This window comes from Polyodon spathula, chromosome 4 (assembly GCF_017654505.1).
Source record: "Polyodon spathula isolate WHYD16114869_AA chromosome 4, ASM1765450v1, whole genome shotgun sequence".
Taxonomy (NCBI): Eukaryota; Metazoa; Chordata; class Actinopteri; order Acipenseriformes; family Polyodontidae; genus Polyodon; species Polyodon spathula.
This window is the reverse complement of record NC_054537.1, coordinates 777,810-794,414: the sequence shown is the minus strand read 5'-3', so window position 1 is coordinate 794,414 and position 16,605 is coordinate 777,810. Positions and strand designations below refer to the sequence as shown.

Sequence of the window (16,605 nt, the reverse complement as noted above, 5' to 3'; positions counted from 1 at the left end):
AGTCATGTGATCACACTGCTTCCGACCAGCCAGCACACACTTGTGTGGAATCTCCTTGGCAATGATGTGGCTAACTTGCACACATTGGCTCAACAAGTTTACTCAGTTGTGTAGTGCCAGCTGTTTCAAATGAAAATACATGTTTGTGAAATCATGTGTTGCTTCTTCAAGTGCAGTAAAAGTGTTAAGATTCAGGAAAGTATTTTGTTCGATGTAACCTCTTTAACGTCATGGCGTAGATGAAATGGAATGCTGATGTGTCCGTTGCCATGGTGACTTCAGGCCGTGTACAGAGACTGTTTCAGCACAGAACTGTCCCATAATTCACGTTCCAGACCTGTCACGTTGCCTTTGAATCTCGGCTCAGCTGTCTCGACCTGTAGTGTAGCTTATTATCAGAGTATTGAAGTTGATATTGTTGCTTCCCTCAGTAAACTGTAAAGCGCTGATTCCAGAACTGAGTCTAACTTTGTGTGACCTGGATTCTGTTTACAGACGATGATGAAGCGCTCAATTCGATTATGAAAGATCTGGCTGCCCTGGGCCGCTTCGGGGGATTGCTGGATGGCAGTAAACAAAGAAATAACTACCTACCTGTCAAGCAGGTGAGTTGAGATTGAATACCTACCTACCTGTCAAGCAGGTGAGTTGAGATTGAATACCTATCTACCTGTCAAGCAGGTGAGTTGAGATTGAATACCTATCTACCTGTCAAGCAGGTGAGTTGAGATTGAATACCTATCTACCTGTCAAGCAGGTGAGTTGAGATTGAATACCTATCTACCTGTCAAGCAGGTGAGTTGAGATTGAATACCTACCTACCTGTCAAGCAGGTGAGTTGAGATTGAATACCTACCTACCTGTCAAGCAGGTGAGTTGAGATTGAATACCTACCTACCTGTCAAGCAGGTGAGTTGAGATTGAATACCTATCTACCTGTCAAGCAGGTGAGTTGAGATTGAATACCTATCTACCTGTCAAGCAGGTGAGTTGAGATTGAATACCTATCTACCTGTCAAGCAGGTGAGTTGAGATTGAATACCTATCTACCTGTCAAGCAGGTGAGTTGAGATTGAATACCTACCTACCTGTCAAGCAGGTGAGTTGAGTTTGGGATGTTGGTACGTTGGTTGGTACTGATAAAACCACCCCAGCTGAAATATATAATCAACATCAGGAATGGAAATAAAACTCCTATTGTGTAACATTTTCACCCTTTCCAGGTTTTACAATAAGCTTGATAAGCCACAGTGTGTATAGATAACAAGCTTGGGTGTATCTTATTACACTGATAGTAAAATCAGGAATAGATCAAACCTCTATGCAGTGGGAGTCTTCTTTCCATCCCTGAACATAGCCATATAAATTTACCCCATATTTATAAATAATAAAACCTAAAGTTAGACCTGTAATATGTATATAAAATCAGGAAAAACAATGAGAATTGAGACCCCTCCCATGAGACCCGCTGAGCATTGTGGGTGATGCTGTGACATGGCGTGGTCCACACTAGAAATCAACAGCTCAGTCCTCCCGCCTCTCAAACCTCCCCAGTTTCTGAGCTCTGATGTCTGTTCTGTTGTAAGGATGACAAAGCCCCTGATTGTATCCGCTCAGCCTCACCTGCGTGTTGTTTGCACAAGTTCCCTTACATGGTGCTCTGCAATGTTCATTCCTCCTTTCAGCTGCTGTATCACCTGCAGACTGCAAAGCAAGCAGCAATTTATTGCAAGAATAGTAAATAAACAAACACATTGATAATTACAGAGCCAAACCCAGCCTAATCTTTCTGCTGAGTGAAGAGCAGTTCATGCCCAGAGCAAATATTAGCTATTAGAAACAGAAACTCCTGTCTTGCGTACCACGAATGCTGACCTGCTACTTTCTTTCATTTCTTTTGGGTGGTTTGTTTCCTCATTCCCTGCCTCCTGACATTCCTGAGCACTTAACAAAATGGAATTGTGCTTTTAATAAATGCTGATGCATGTTCTGTTATGAGCCAAGGCGCTTGGTTATTTAAGCTTATGGGCACAATCAGTGACTGCTGGATAAGTTACAGTTTCCACGTGATATGTTAAATTTTCAGTGGCTGGGTTTGGTCTTATTTGTATTAACCTTTTGCTGCCCAGTGTCCAATATACTTGACATTGGTGAGTCTGTAAGTGGATATAGAATCGTTATAGCACCAGCCATGTGACAAATGAAGGGTATTTGATTGGACGAGTGTGAAGGACCCCTCAAGTTCAAGGTCTCTGTCAGCAGCTGCCTAAATACTCCCATCATTAGGCTACAGTACAGATATTTCTCCCATCCGTTTATTGTACCCTGCAGGATACAGTGCAGTGCTAATTGTGAGGGGAATTTCCCCAGTGCCAGTTAGGCGCGCTTGAGTTGAAAGATGGTATGTGTGCCGTGCCATGTCTGCTGCGTTTCGCAGATTCTCACGTACTCTTTTTATTCGGTCTTATTTATTTTCTGTTCACTCTGCACACACTCTTAACTCAGGGGAGACGTTAGGAGGACAGAGATGTTATAAACTCCTAGTGGTTTATGTTCGAGCACTGGACGAGCTGTAAGTAAGTCCATATTTAATCAAGAAAAAAGCAATCAAGACTCATTCATTTTAAGTTTTACGAATCAGAGCAATGCTCTTTCGCTTTATTAAAATGCTTTTAATATTGGAAAGGTAGGTTGATCAGACCTCCAAATTCCAACACATGCAGTCTACAACCACCCACTTCTACATTTCAGTTTCATTCAATAAAACACTCTCTTAAAACCAAAACATAGTTTCAAAACCTTATAGCAGTACAACCAATACATGTAAGATATAATAATGTTAGTAATATGCTTACCTCCTATTATAAGGAAAAGTAGCGTGAACAAAGGAATCGGTCTGGTGGAGATCTGCAAGTGATGGACCATTTCACGCTGTCAAGCAAGGGTCTTGAATGTGGTACCTCATTGCGAAAAGTGTGAGTTTTTATAGGATTCGTCTCCATAGGAATACATGGAGAATCTTTATCAAGTCTAATTCTTATCTCTTTGGCACACAACAGCCTAAAAATTTAGAGCCTTGTGTCAGCAATTTTTCAAGATGTGACACCTGGTCCACACATCCGATCATGATCTCACCAGCTCATCTCTCGACCCCTCCTCTATCTAAAAAGTTAGGTGAAACATAGTTCACTGGACTCTTGTTCTCCCCACAGGACCCTTGCTGTTTCTTTATTTCATATGTGCAGGCAAAGGGAATAATATTATTTTGAATATATGTGTTGTTTGAAATATACACAACACTATTAGTTATGACTATATTGATTATATGTATTAATGTCTAATAATATATTCCCTCATGCCATTCTATTCTTCAAATTAGTTTTCCTTCTCTCTTTACAGGCGTGTGCTTAACAGATATTATGGGGAACAAGGTATCCCATAAGCTTTCCAACAGCATGAATTCAGTAGTTTTAGCTAAGTTCATGCTGCTAAGAATACCCATAGAACAGTTAGATGAACTCAGCTGAACTGCGGACGACCTCCTATTTTTTTCAGCAGCACACAAACCAGCTAAAACCGGTTCGCTAGCTGTGCACTTAGCTTTCCAATTTCCAGCGATAATCAAGGTTTATTCCAATGTTTCTATGGTGAGAAGACACTCTCTAACCTTGACGCTGTTTGATAAGAGAACTCCGCTCTTCATGCCAACTATTCCTCCACTTTCTGGCACGACTTTAAGACAGGCTCACAGCAAGTTATAAAGTTTTACCTTCTTAAAACCCATCTTCTACTTTTAAAATTACTTTTTATTATTTGTTTAAGCTTCTTATTTTATATTTCAAACAGTATCTCTTTATGTTGAAACATCTTTTAACTCAGAGTCAAACTAGACAGTTTATTCCCTATAGAACACGATTATTAATTAACTATTTTAAATGAGAACTTATCTTGACGAGAAACAATTTCATGTATATTATTATAACAGGCAGTGTTAAGCATATGGTCTTACACGCACAAATAGTTTATAGTAAAAAGCAAGCATATTAAACCTTATTTCAACATTTAACAACATTTTCTTAGGCTAAAAAGGGTGCTGCAGAAACTTAGCATTCAATTCTGGGAATCAAGCCCATCTTGATAAGAAACTGCCCAGAACTAGCCACTCGTATCAAACTGTACCAGCTTCTACTGCATCATTTAATACCCAAAGAACGCATGATTTTCACAATTATTGATTAGAGTAGCATTAAACATTACATTTGATTACACATTTACATAATTTTCCAAACTAAAAAGATTATACAAACACTACAAAAGATTATAACACATATTATTGCATTAATGCATTTCATTTTAAATTCTCCAATCCATGTCCGGGGTTTCAGCTCACTCCCAGCAAGACTCCACTTCGGTCTCAGGTTCCACTCGGGCAGGCTCAGCGAACACGACAATAGGCTCTTGAATCCATCGTCTCGCATCACAGGTGTGAGTCGCCATGGCCTTGACTTCATACCTACAAGACACTTGTACATGCTTAGCAGGGACACCTTCCTCACATTCTAATTTTCCCAGATGCGCCCATTTTACTAAGTGACCCTTTAACAACTCATGCATTCAGTCCTCTTAATATCTTTTTGGGTTTACATTTAAATGAGAGAAAGAAACTCCTACAGAATCATTGCATTCAAACAAGATTCTACAGTGTTTAGCCAAATGACTGCATGCCGGACAAAGTCTGAGCCCAGTCACTGATGACTTGCTTTGGCACATATTACATGCACAATTAACAAGAGGATTATGTTTTAATTTATGTGTCAGGGTTACTTCTGCATCTGTACACATTGTTACTATACACTTCTTTCTGCTCACATAGAGACACTTTAAAAGGGATGCCATTCATCCAGAATACAGTAGGGGGCCAAAACTCACTGTTATTCATATCAGCTAACTTGTTTGTTTATCATCATTAGTGGGCAAACTCAATACAATTGAATCTGAATCAGCTGATGAAACATGAGCCTTAGCTACTGAGATTCTCCATACAAAAGGATTCAATGTTTTACTGACCTGCCTAGCTGATTCAGCGTTATTTGCGACAGTGCATATGAAGCGCTGAAGTCACGTCTGCATGGCTGTACAGTGTGTGTGTGTGTGTGTGTGTGTGTGTGTGTTAGTGAAGTCACGTCTGCATGACTCTACAGTGTGTGTGTGTGTGTGTGTGTATGTGTTAGTGAAGTCTCAGCTGCATGGCTGTAGAGTGTGTGTTGGTGTGGGATTGTCTCTGCAGTACTAAGAGGCTGTGTGGTCCAGTAGTTAAAGAAACAGGCTTGTAACCAGAAGGTCCCTGGTTGAAATTCCAGCTCAGTTACTGACTCATTGTGTGACTCTGAGCAAGTCACTTAACCTCCTTGTGCTCTGTCTTTCGGGTGAGACGTTGTAAGTGACTCTGCAGGCATGCAGCAGTGTGCACATTTATTATAACACCGTCATTTATATCCTTTATATACCCACCTGCATGAAAACCTCTGGGGATGAGAATTTTTTTAATTTTTTATTCATCTGTGATATAGAAACAGTAGGTATTCGTGTGAAAACGTTAGACCACTTTGTGCTTTAATTAGGCATCTTAAACAACTCCAAACCATTTCTAACCACTAACTATTTTTAATGAATTGCATGTGTGGCCGATTTAAATTCATCAGTTAAATTAAACAATCACTAATTTGCTTGTTTTGACAAGATTTTCAGTTCCAGTGGTTTGATTTCATTTGCACAACAAATCAAAACTACAGAAGCAATGGGGTGCTCTAATACATGTGCACACTGCTGAACTACAGAAGCAATGGGGTGTTGTAATACATGTGCACACTGCTGAACTACAGAAGCAATGGGGTGCTCTAATACATGTGCACACTGCTGAACTACAGAAGCAATGGGATGTTCTAATACATGTGCACACTGCTGAACTACAGAAGCAATGGGGTGCTCTAATACATGTGCACACTGCTGAACTACAGAAGCAATGGGGTGTTCTAATACATGTGCACACTGCTGAACTACAGAAGCAATGGGGTGTTCTAATACATGTGCACACTGCTGAACTACAGAAGCAATGGGGTGTTCTAATACATGTGCATACTGCTGAACTACAGAAGCAATGGGGTGTTCTAATACATGTGCACACTGCTGAACTACAGAAGCAATGGGGTGTTGTAATACATGTGCACACTGCTGAACTACAGAAGCAATGGGGTGTTCTAATACATGTGCACACTGCTGAACTACTGAAACAATGGGGTGTTGTAATACATGTGCACACTGCTGTGTGTTGTTGTGCAGTACAGTATATATCTATTTATTCATGTATGGGGTTGTTTGCATGCTCTGTATAAATAAACCACCTGATTTATCAAATATCCTCAAACAGTAAGATCAACAGGTTAGTGAGGAGAAACACATTTGGAATGACTTTCAGTAGATTATTTCTCCTTTAGGTGGTTCATAAACACACAATGAATCTGTGCCCCTTCAAAATTTTACACCTCCAGTGAAAGTGGAAGGTCCACACACGAGGAATGTGCTGTGAAGGTATTTGACCCTCGTTCTTTACAGAGTGCAGAAGGAATCTTGTTTGTCTTAACAAACTGTTTCCTGGAAATCTTTTTTTTTTTTTGTTAATGTTTTATGAACTGTGCGTCCTTCTTTAGTTTTCAGCATTTCATAGACACAGTAATCACACCAGCCATGGCAGCATTACTCAACATGTACTCTTCACTCTCCCTTTTCAGCAAGATGTCCGAATCAAACTGGAGCACGAGGGGGAGAAAAGGTGAGTCACGTGAAATTACCTCAGCATGATGGGAGCTGAGCAGTGAGGGCTGTACACTTTACTATGAGCTATGCATGATGGGAGCAGAGCAGTGAGGGCTGTACACTTTACTATGAGCTGTGCATGATGGGAGCTGAGCAGTGAGGGCTGTACACTTTACTATCAGCTGTGCGTGATGGGAGCTGAGCAGTGAGGGCTGTACACTTTACTATGAGCTGTGCATGATGGGAGCTGAGCAGTGAGGGCTGTACACTTTACTATCAGCTGTGCGTGATGGGAGCTGAGCAGTGAGGGCTGTACACTTTACTATCAGCTGTGCATGATGGGAGCTGAACAGTGAGGGCTGTACACTTTACTATCAGCTGTGCATGATGGGAGCTGAGCACTGAGGGCTGTACACTTTACTATCAGCTGGTTATTTTCTGGGGGGATTTCCTTGTTTTAAAGTGTCAGATAAGGGAGCACGAAGCTGAGTTATTGTTTCTAATAAAAAAAGAAGATAAAACAGGGAAAAAAAAAACACTTAGCGCCAAAAGTATATCGCCTGCTCTTTCCTGCCAAACCCGCCCACCCCTTTCTAATCACGAGTTGGTCCTTCCTGAAGCTGGAGCAGCTTGGCTCAGCTGGCGTCTCTGAGTCTGTATTGAATGTATTGACTTCTTTTTTTTTTTTTTTTTGGTTATTAATATTAGGAAAATAATGAACACATATTACTAGTACTGTACTCAAATCTTCTCATTTACACAGTAAAAATGATAAAGCAAAGTCATTGTATTCGGTCTGTTTAAAATAACCAGTTTTCAATATTTTCTCCAAGTACATTTTTATACCTATTTAGAGGAGAAGACATTCTCAGATACAGAGTTGTGGAGATTCATTTAGGAATTTTTGTTTGTTTCAGTGCATTCAAGTTTTTAAGCACAAACTGGTTTTCACTCTGTATAATGATATGGATGTAGGATTTGTCATCAGGCAGTCTGATTCATGTGCACGGTTGCATTGGTTCACTTTAGTAACCCTCAGATGCTATTGCTGGCATTTAAAAGGAGAGCCACCAGCATTATTGCAGCCTGGCTGGGTGAGGAAGGGAACTCCTAGAATTTGAAACTTCCTTTAAAATTCCACAGCACACGTGTGCCAAAGATCTGTGCAGAGGCTGCGCTGTTTCCTCTTATCTGTGCAAAATAAATGAATCCCAACCAAATCCAAAATTACTAGTCACATTTCAATCAGATTTCCACCAGGAGATTGATTGATCTGCCTTGTTAACTGAAAACAATACAAATCAGGTGAAAGTGAGTGGAGCAAAGGACATTATAACTATAGGCATGCTGTAACTGTTTCAAATGACACTTTCAACTCTTCAGACCATTAGAACAGGCCCCTGCCACACTGGCACTGTTTCAGCTCTTCAGACCATTAGAACAGACCCCTGGCACACTGGCACTGTTTCAACTCTTCAGACCATTAGAACAGACCCCTGGCACACTGGCACTGTTTCAACTCTTCAGACCATAAGAACAGACCCCTGGCACACTGGCACTGTTTCAGCTCTTCAGACCATTAGAACAGACCCCTGGCACACTGGCACTGTTTCAACTCTTCAGACCATTAGAACAGACCCCTGGCACACTGTCACTGTTTCAGACTCAGACCCCTTCAGACCATTAGAACAGACCCCTGGCACACTGGCACTGTTTCACTGTTTCAACTCTTCAGACCTCTTCAGACCATTAGAACAGACCCCTGGCACACTGGCACTGTTTCAACTCTTCAGACCATTAGAACAGACCCCTGGCACACTGGCACTGTTTCAACTCTTCAGAACATTAGAACAGACCCCTGGCACACTGGCACTGTTTCAACTCTTCAGACCATTAGAACAGACCCCTGGCACACTGGCACTGTTTCAACTCTTCAGACCATTAGAACAGACCCCTGGCACACTGGCACTGTTTCAACTCTTCAGACCATTAGAACAGACCCCTGGCACACTGGCACTGTTTCAACTCTTCAGACCATTAGAACAGACCCCTGGCACACTGGCACTGTTTCAACTCTTCAGACCATTAGAACAGACCCCTGGCACACTGGCACTGTTTCAACTCTTCAGACCATTAGAACAGACCCCTGGCACACTGGCACTGTTTCAACTCTTCAGACCATTAGAACAGACCCCTGGCACACTGGCACTGTTTCAACTCTTCAGACCATTAGAACAGACCCCTGGCACACTGGCACTGTTTCAACTCTTCAGACCATTAGAACAGACCCCTGGCACACTGGCACTGTTTCAACTCTTCAGACCATTAGAACAGACCCCTGGCACACTGGCACTGTTTCAACTCTTCAGACCATTAGAACAGACCCCTGGCACACTGGCACTGTTTCAACTCTTCAGACCATTAGAACAGACCCCTGGCACACTGGCACTGTTTCAACTCTTCAGACCATTAGAACAGACCCCTGGCACACTGGCACTGTTTCACACTCTTCAGACCATTAGAACAGACCCCTGGCACACTGGCACTGTTTCAACTCTTCAGACCATTAGAACAGACCCCTGGCACACTGGCACTGTTTCAACTCTTCAGACCATTAGAACAGACCCCTGGCACACTGGCACTGTTTCAACTCTTCAGACCATTAGAACAGACCCCTGGCACACTGGCACTGTTTCAACTCTTCAGACCATTAGAACAGACCCCTGGCACACTGGTTTCACTGTTTCACACTCTTCAGAGACCATTAGAACAGACCCCTGGCACACTGACACTGTTTCAACTCTTCAGACCATTAGAACAGACCCCTGGCACACTGGCACTGTTTCAACTCTTCAGACCATTAGAACAGACCCCTGGCACACTGACACTGTTTCAACTCTTCAGACCATTAGAACAGACCCCTGGCACACTGGCACTGTTTCAACTCTTCAGACCATTAGAACAGACCCCTGGCACACTGGCACTGTTTCAACTCTTCAGACCATTAGAACAGACCCCTGGCACACTGGCACTGTTTCAACTCTTCAGACCATTAGAACAGACCCCTGGCACACTGGCACTGTTTCAACTCTTCAGAACATTAGAACAGACCCCTGGCACACTGACACTGTTTCAACTCTTCAGACCATTAGAACAGACCCCTGGCACACTGACACTGTTTCAACTCTTCAGACCATTAGAACAGACCCCTGGCACACTGGCACACTGTTTCACACTGCTCTTCAGACCATTAGAACAGACCCCTGGCACACTGGCACTGTTTCAACTCTTCAGACCATTAGAACAGACCCCTGGCACACTGGCACTGTTTCAACTCTTCAGACCATTAGAACAGACCCCTGGCACACTGGCACTGTTTCAACTCTTCAGACCATTAGAACAGACCCCTGGCACACTGACCATTAGAACAGACCCCTGGCACTGTTTCAGCTCTTCAGACCATTAGAACAGACCCCTGGCACACTGGCACTGTTTCAACTCTTCAGACCATTAGAACAGACCCCTGGCACACTGGCACTGTTTCAGCTCTTCAGACCATTAGAACAGACCCCTGGCACACTGGCACTGTTTCAACTCTTCAGACCATTAGAACAGACCCCTGGCACACTGGCACTGTTTCAACTCTTCAGACCATTAGAACAGACCCCTGGCACACTGGCACTGTTTCAACTCTTCAGACCATTAGAACAGACCCCTGGCACACTGGCACTGTTTCAACTCTTCAGACCATAAGAACAGACCCCTGGCACACTGGCACTGTTTCAACTCTTCAGACCATTAGAACAGACCCCTGGCACACTGGCACTGTTTCAACTCTTCAGACCATTAGAACAGACCCCTGGCACACTGGCACTGTTTCAGACCATTAGAACAGACCCCTGGCACACTGGCACTGTTTCAGACCATTAGAACAGACCCCTGGCACACTGGCACTGTTTCACTCTTCAGACCATTAGAACAGACCCCTGGCACACTGGCACTGTTTCAACTCTTCAGACCATTAGAACAGACCCCTGGCACACTGGCACTGTTTCACACTCTTCAGACCATTAGAACAGACCCCTGGCACACTGGCACTGTTTCAACTCTTCAGACCATTAGAACAGACCCCTGGCACACTGGCACTGTTTCAACTCTTCAGACCATTAGAACAGACCCCTGGCACACTGGCACTGTTTCACTCTTCAGACCATTAGAACAGACCCCTGGCACACTGGCACTGTTTCAGAGACCATTAGAACAGACCCCTGGCACACTGGCACTGTTTCAGCTCTTCAGACCATTAGAACAGACCCCTGGCACACTGGCACTGTTTCAGCTCTTCAGACCATTAGAACAGACCCCTGGCACACTGGCACTGTTTCAGCTCTTCAGACCATAAGAACAGACCCCTGGCACACTGGCACTGTTTCAACTCTTCAGACCATTAGAACAGACCCCTGGCACACTGGCACTGTTTCAGCTCTTCAGACCATGAGAACAGACCCCTGGCACACTGGCACTGTTTCAGCTCTTCAGACCATAAGAACAGACCCCAGGCACACTGGCACTGTTTCAACTCTTCAGACCATTAGAACAGACCCCTGGCACACTGGCACTGTTTCAGCTCTTCAGACCCCTGGGGTTTTATATGTACCAAACTAATGCACCTAGTATTAGCTTGCTTTCATTTTTGGAACACAGTCTTTCCTGAGTTCATTTCAAGATGGATTTGTCTCCTGTTATCTCCAGGGCCCTGTTTTAAAAAGCCCAATGTCCATTGCCCTTGTCCTTCTCAGGACCTTCACAGTGTCCACAGCATTGCCCTTGTCCCACATAGGACCTACACAGTGTCCACAGCATTGTCCTTGTCCTCCTCAGGACCTACACAGTGTCCACAGCATTGTCCTTGTCCTTCTCAGGACCTACATAGTGTTCACAGCATTGCTCTTGTCCTCCACAGGACCTAGACAGTGTCCACAGCATTGCCCTTGTCCCACACAGGGCCTACACAATGTCCACAGCGTTGTCCTTGTCCTCCTCAGGACCTACACAGTGTCCACAGCATTGTCCTTGTCCTCCTCAGGACCTACAGTGTTCATAGCATTGCCCTTGTCCTGCACAGGACCTACACAGAATCCCCACTCTTACTGTAACTACCCTGCTACCCTGCTCTTACTGTAAATACCCTGCTCTTACTGTAAATACCCTGTTACCCTGCTCTTACTATAAATACCCTGCTCGTACTGTAAATACCCTGTTACCCTGCTCGTACTGTAAATACCCTGCTCTTACTGTAAATACCCTGTTACCCTGCTCTTACTATAAATACCCTGTTCGTACTGTAAATATCCTGTTACCCTACTCGTACTGTAAATACCCTGTTACCCTGCTCTTGCTGTAAATACCCTGCTACCCTGCTTTTACTGTAAATATCTTGCTACCCTGCTCGTACTGTAAATACCCTGCTCTTACTGTAAATACCGTGTTACCCTGCTCTTACTGTGTGTCCAATTCTGGTAGAAATCATCATTATACCATTGGCCGTATTGTATCACAACTCAAATCTCTACCCTTTGCAAAAACATTATAACAGTACATATGATCTTATTATGCTGAACATGTGTTTTCACTTTATAGTTTGTTGTTGTTTTCTCCCCAGGATCATTCAGTTTCGAAGGCCACTGAAATTCAAAGAGTTGCTTCGGAAGGTGACTGATGCCTTTGGAGAGCAGATGGACTTGTATTACCTGAACAATGAGGTAGCGTCTGAGATTCTGAGCTACACATGAGAGAAACTGCAGGGTGCTGTCCTGGGATCCACCCTGATCCAATGAGACAGACTCTGATAGGAGTGACGTGAGGGCTCACTCTTACTCTAATATCTTACTCAGTGCTAGCAGTGGAGGCTTATATTAACACATGAGAGAAACTGCAGGGTGCTGTCCTGGGATCCACCCTGATCCAATGAGACAGACTCTGATAGGAGTGACGTGTGGGCTCACTCTTACTCTAATATCTTACTCAGTGCTAGCAGTGGAGGCTTATATTAACACATGAGAGAAACTGCAGGGTGCTGTCCTGGGATCCACCCTGATCAAATAAGAACATAAGAGACAGACTCTGATAGGAGTGACGTGAGGAGGCTCACTCTTACTCTAATATCTTACTCAGTGCTAGCAGTGGAGGCTTATATTAACACATGAGAGAAACTGCAGGGTGCTGTCCTGGGATCCACCCTGATCCAATGAGACAGACTCTGATAGGAGTGACGTGTGGGCTCACTCTTACTCTAATATCTTACTCAGTGCTAGCAGTGGAGGCTTATATTAACACATGAGAGAAACTGCAGGGTGCTGTCCTGGGATCCACCCTGATCAAATGCGACAGACTCTGATAGGAGTGACGTGAGGGCTCACTCTTACTCTAATATCTTACTCAGTGCTAGCAGTGGAGGCTTATATTAACACATGAGAGAAACTGCAGGGTGCTGTCCTGGGATCCACCCTGATCCAATGAGACAGACTCTGATAGGAGTGACGTGAGGGCTCACTCTTACTCTAATATCTTACTCAGTGCTAGCAGTGGAGGCTTATATTAACACATGAGAGAAACTGCAGGGTGCTGTCCTGGGATCCACCCTGATCAAATGAGACAGACTCTGATAGGAGTGACGTGAGGGCTCACTCTTACTCTAATATCTTACTCAGTGCTAGCAGTGGAGGCTTATATTAACACATGAGAGAAACTGCAGGGTGCTGTCCTGGGATCCACCCTGATCCAATGAGACAGACTCTGATAGGAGTGACGTGAGGTCTCACTCTTACTCTAATATCTTACTCAGTGCTAGCAGTGGAGGCTTATATTAACACATGAGAGAAACTGCAGGGTGCTGTCCTGGGATCCACCCTGATCCAATGAGACAGACTCTGATAGGAGTGACGTGAGGTCTCACTCTTACTCTAATATCTTACTCAGTGCTAGCAGTGGAGGCTTATATTAACACATGAGAGAAACTGCAGGGTGCTGTCCTGGGATCCACCCTGATCAAATGAGACAGACTCTGATAGGAGTGACGTGAGGTCTCACTCTTACTCTAATATCTTACTCAGTGCTAGCAGTGGAGGCTTATATTAACACATGAGAGAAACTGCAGGGTGCTGTCCTGGGATCCACCCTGATCCAATGAGACAGACTCTGATAGGAGTGACGTGAGGGCTCACTCTTACTCTAATATCTTACTCAGTGCTAGCAGTGGAGGCTTATATTAACACATGAGAGAAACTGCAGGGTGCTGTCCTGGGATCCACCCTGATCCAATGAGACAGACTCTGATAGGAGTGACGTGAGGTCTCACTCTTACTCTAATATCTTACTCAGTGCTAGCAGTGGAGGCTTATATTAACACATGAGAGAAACTGCAGGGTGCTGTCCTGGGATCCACCCTGATCCAATGAGACAGACTCTGATAGGAGTGACGTGAGGGCTCACTCTTACTCTAATATCTTACTCAGTGCTAGCAGTGGAGGCTTATATTAACACATGAGAGAAACTGCAGGGTGCTGTCCTGGGATCCACCCATCTCAGGACCTTCACAGTGTCCACAGCATTGCCCTTGTCCCACATAGGACCTACACAGTGTTCACAGCATTGCTCTTGTCCTCCACAGGATCTACACAGTGTCCACAGCATTGCCCTTGTCCCACACAGGGCCTTGCATTAACTAACTGGCTTTATTTCCGTTGTGCCTCATCTGTTGGTTCCTTTAACTTAACCCTTTAAGGTGCAGTAAGGGAAGCAGCTGTTTTTATTACGTGTGTAATGTGAGGATTTGAGCTGCTTTATCCAATGCAGTGTGACTGAGGGGGCAGAACTAAGCACAAGAACCACCCAATCCAGCAGCTTTGAGCTCTGAAAACAGGATCTGTTTGAGCTTTCACTCTATTCCTGGCCGTACAAATCACAAACTGAAATATTTGCTCTATTCTTAGGACCTGTAATGCACCGAGAACAGCCAATAAATCCATATCTCAAACCACAGCTTAGAGTACATCCACTCAGTCGTAAATACAGAAGTGAAACAAGTACACTGGACTAGGGGGCGAGGCTTCTAATCAAGGCATCACTGTTTAGGTAGAAACTTGAACCGAACAAATGCATAAATAATGCATTATTATTATTATTATTATTATTATTATTATGATGTTCAATTAGAAATGTATCCCTTTGTTTTTTGTACTGGTCCCTGCTTGCTGAGTCTTCCTCCTGTGCATGTGTTCCAGCTCCTCGCTCCCTTGCGCTGTCAGGAGGATTTGGAGAAAGCTGTGCTGTACTTGGACCTCCGCCCGTCCATGAAGAGCCTGAGGGTGTTAGTGAAGACTCCCAAAAACAACCATGTGAGTCCTCCAGACAAAAACCACTGACTGCTACAGACACTGGCAGTCCTGGTATAGCTGCCTGCAGGGAGGGGCTCTGCACAGCTGAGCGTCAGCACTGACTGCTACAGACACTGGGAGTCCTGGTATAGCTGCCTGCAGGGAGGGGCTCTGCACAGCTGAGCGTCAGCACTGACTGCTACAGACACTGGGAGTCCTGGTATAGCTGCCTGCAGGGAGGGGCTCTGCACAGCTGAGCGTCAGCACTGACTGCTACAGACACTGGGAGTCCTGGTATAGCTGCCTGCAGGGAGGGGCTCTGCACAGCTGAGCGTCAGCACTGACTGCTACAGACACTGGGAGTCCTGGTATAGCTGCCTGCAGGGAGGGGCTCTGCACAGCTGAGCGTCAGCACTGACTGCTACAGACACTGGGAGTCCTGGTATAGCTGCCTGCAGGGAGGGGCTCTGCACAGCTGAGCGTCAGCACTGACTGCTACAGACACTGGGAGTCCTGGTATAGCTGCCTGCAGGGAGGGGCTCTGCACAGCTGAGCGTCAGCACTGACTGCTACAGACACTGGGAGTCCTGGTATAGCTGCCTGCAGGGAGGGGCTCTGCACAGCTGAGCGTCAGCACTGACTGCTACAGACACTGGGAGTCCTGGTATAGCTGCCTGCAGGGAGGGGCTCTGCACAGCTGAGCGTCAGCACTGACTGCTACAGACACTGGGAGTCCTGGTATAGCTGCCTGCAGGGAGGGGCTCTGCACAGCTGAGCGTCAGCACTGACTGCTACAGACACTGGGAGTCCTGGTATAGCTGCCTGCAGGGAGGGGCTCTGCACAGCTGAGCGTCAGCACTGACTGCTACAGACACTGGGAGTCCTGGTATAGCTGCCTGCAGGGAGGGGCTCTGCACAGCTGAGCGTCAGCACTGACTGCTACAGACACTGGGAGTCCTGGTATAGCTGCCTGCAGGGAGGGGCTCTGCACAGCTGAGCGTCAGCACTGACTGCTACAGACACTGGGAGTCCTGGTATAGCTGCCTGCAGGGAGGGGCTCTGCACAGCTGAGCGTCAGCACTGACTGCTACAGACACTGGGAGTCCTGGTATAGCTGCCTGCAGGGAGGGGCTCTGCACAGCTGAGCGTCAGCACTGACTGCTACAGACACTGGGAGTCCTGGTATAGCTGCCTGCAGGGAGGGGCTCTGCACAGCTGAGCGTCAGCACTGACTGCTACAGACACTGGGAGTCCTGGTATAGCTGCCTGCAGGGAGGGGCTCTGCACAGCTGAGCGTCAGCACTGACTGCTACAGACACTGGGAGTCCTGGTATAGCTGCCTGCAGGGAGGGGCTCTGCACAGCTGAGCGTCAGCACTGACTGCTACAGACACTGGGAGTCCTGGTATAGCTGCCTG

General features: G+C 45.3%; 1 protein-coding gene across 6 annotated transcripts in view; it reads left to right on the top strand.

The window, feature by feature from the left end:
• LOC121314031 (mitogen-activated protein kinase kinase kinase 3-like) overlaps positions 1-16,605 on the top strand; it is a 61,953-nt gene that overhangs the window by 14,502 nt on the left and 30,846 nt on the right. For 5 of the 6 annotated variants that reach the window (XM_041246813.1, XM_041246809.1, XM_041246808.1 and 2 more), the window contains 4 exons: positions 496-605; positions 6,789-6,829; positions 12,476-12,575; positions 15,096-15,209. In XM_041246813.1, the coding sequence (XP_041102747.1) occupies positions 496-605; positions 6,789-6,829; positions 12,476-12,575; positions 15,096-15,209 (365 nt within the window). The remainder of the gene's footprint in view (positions 1-495; positions 606-6,788; positions 6,830-12,475; positions 12,576-15,095; positions 15,210-16,605) is intronic. The other variant, XM_041246812.1, reaches the window with a different exon arrangement.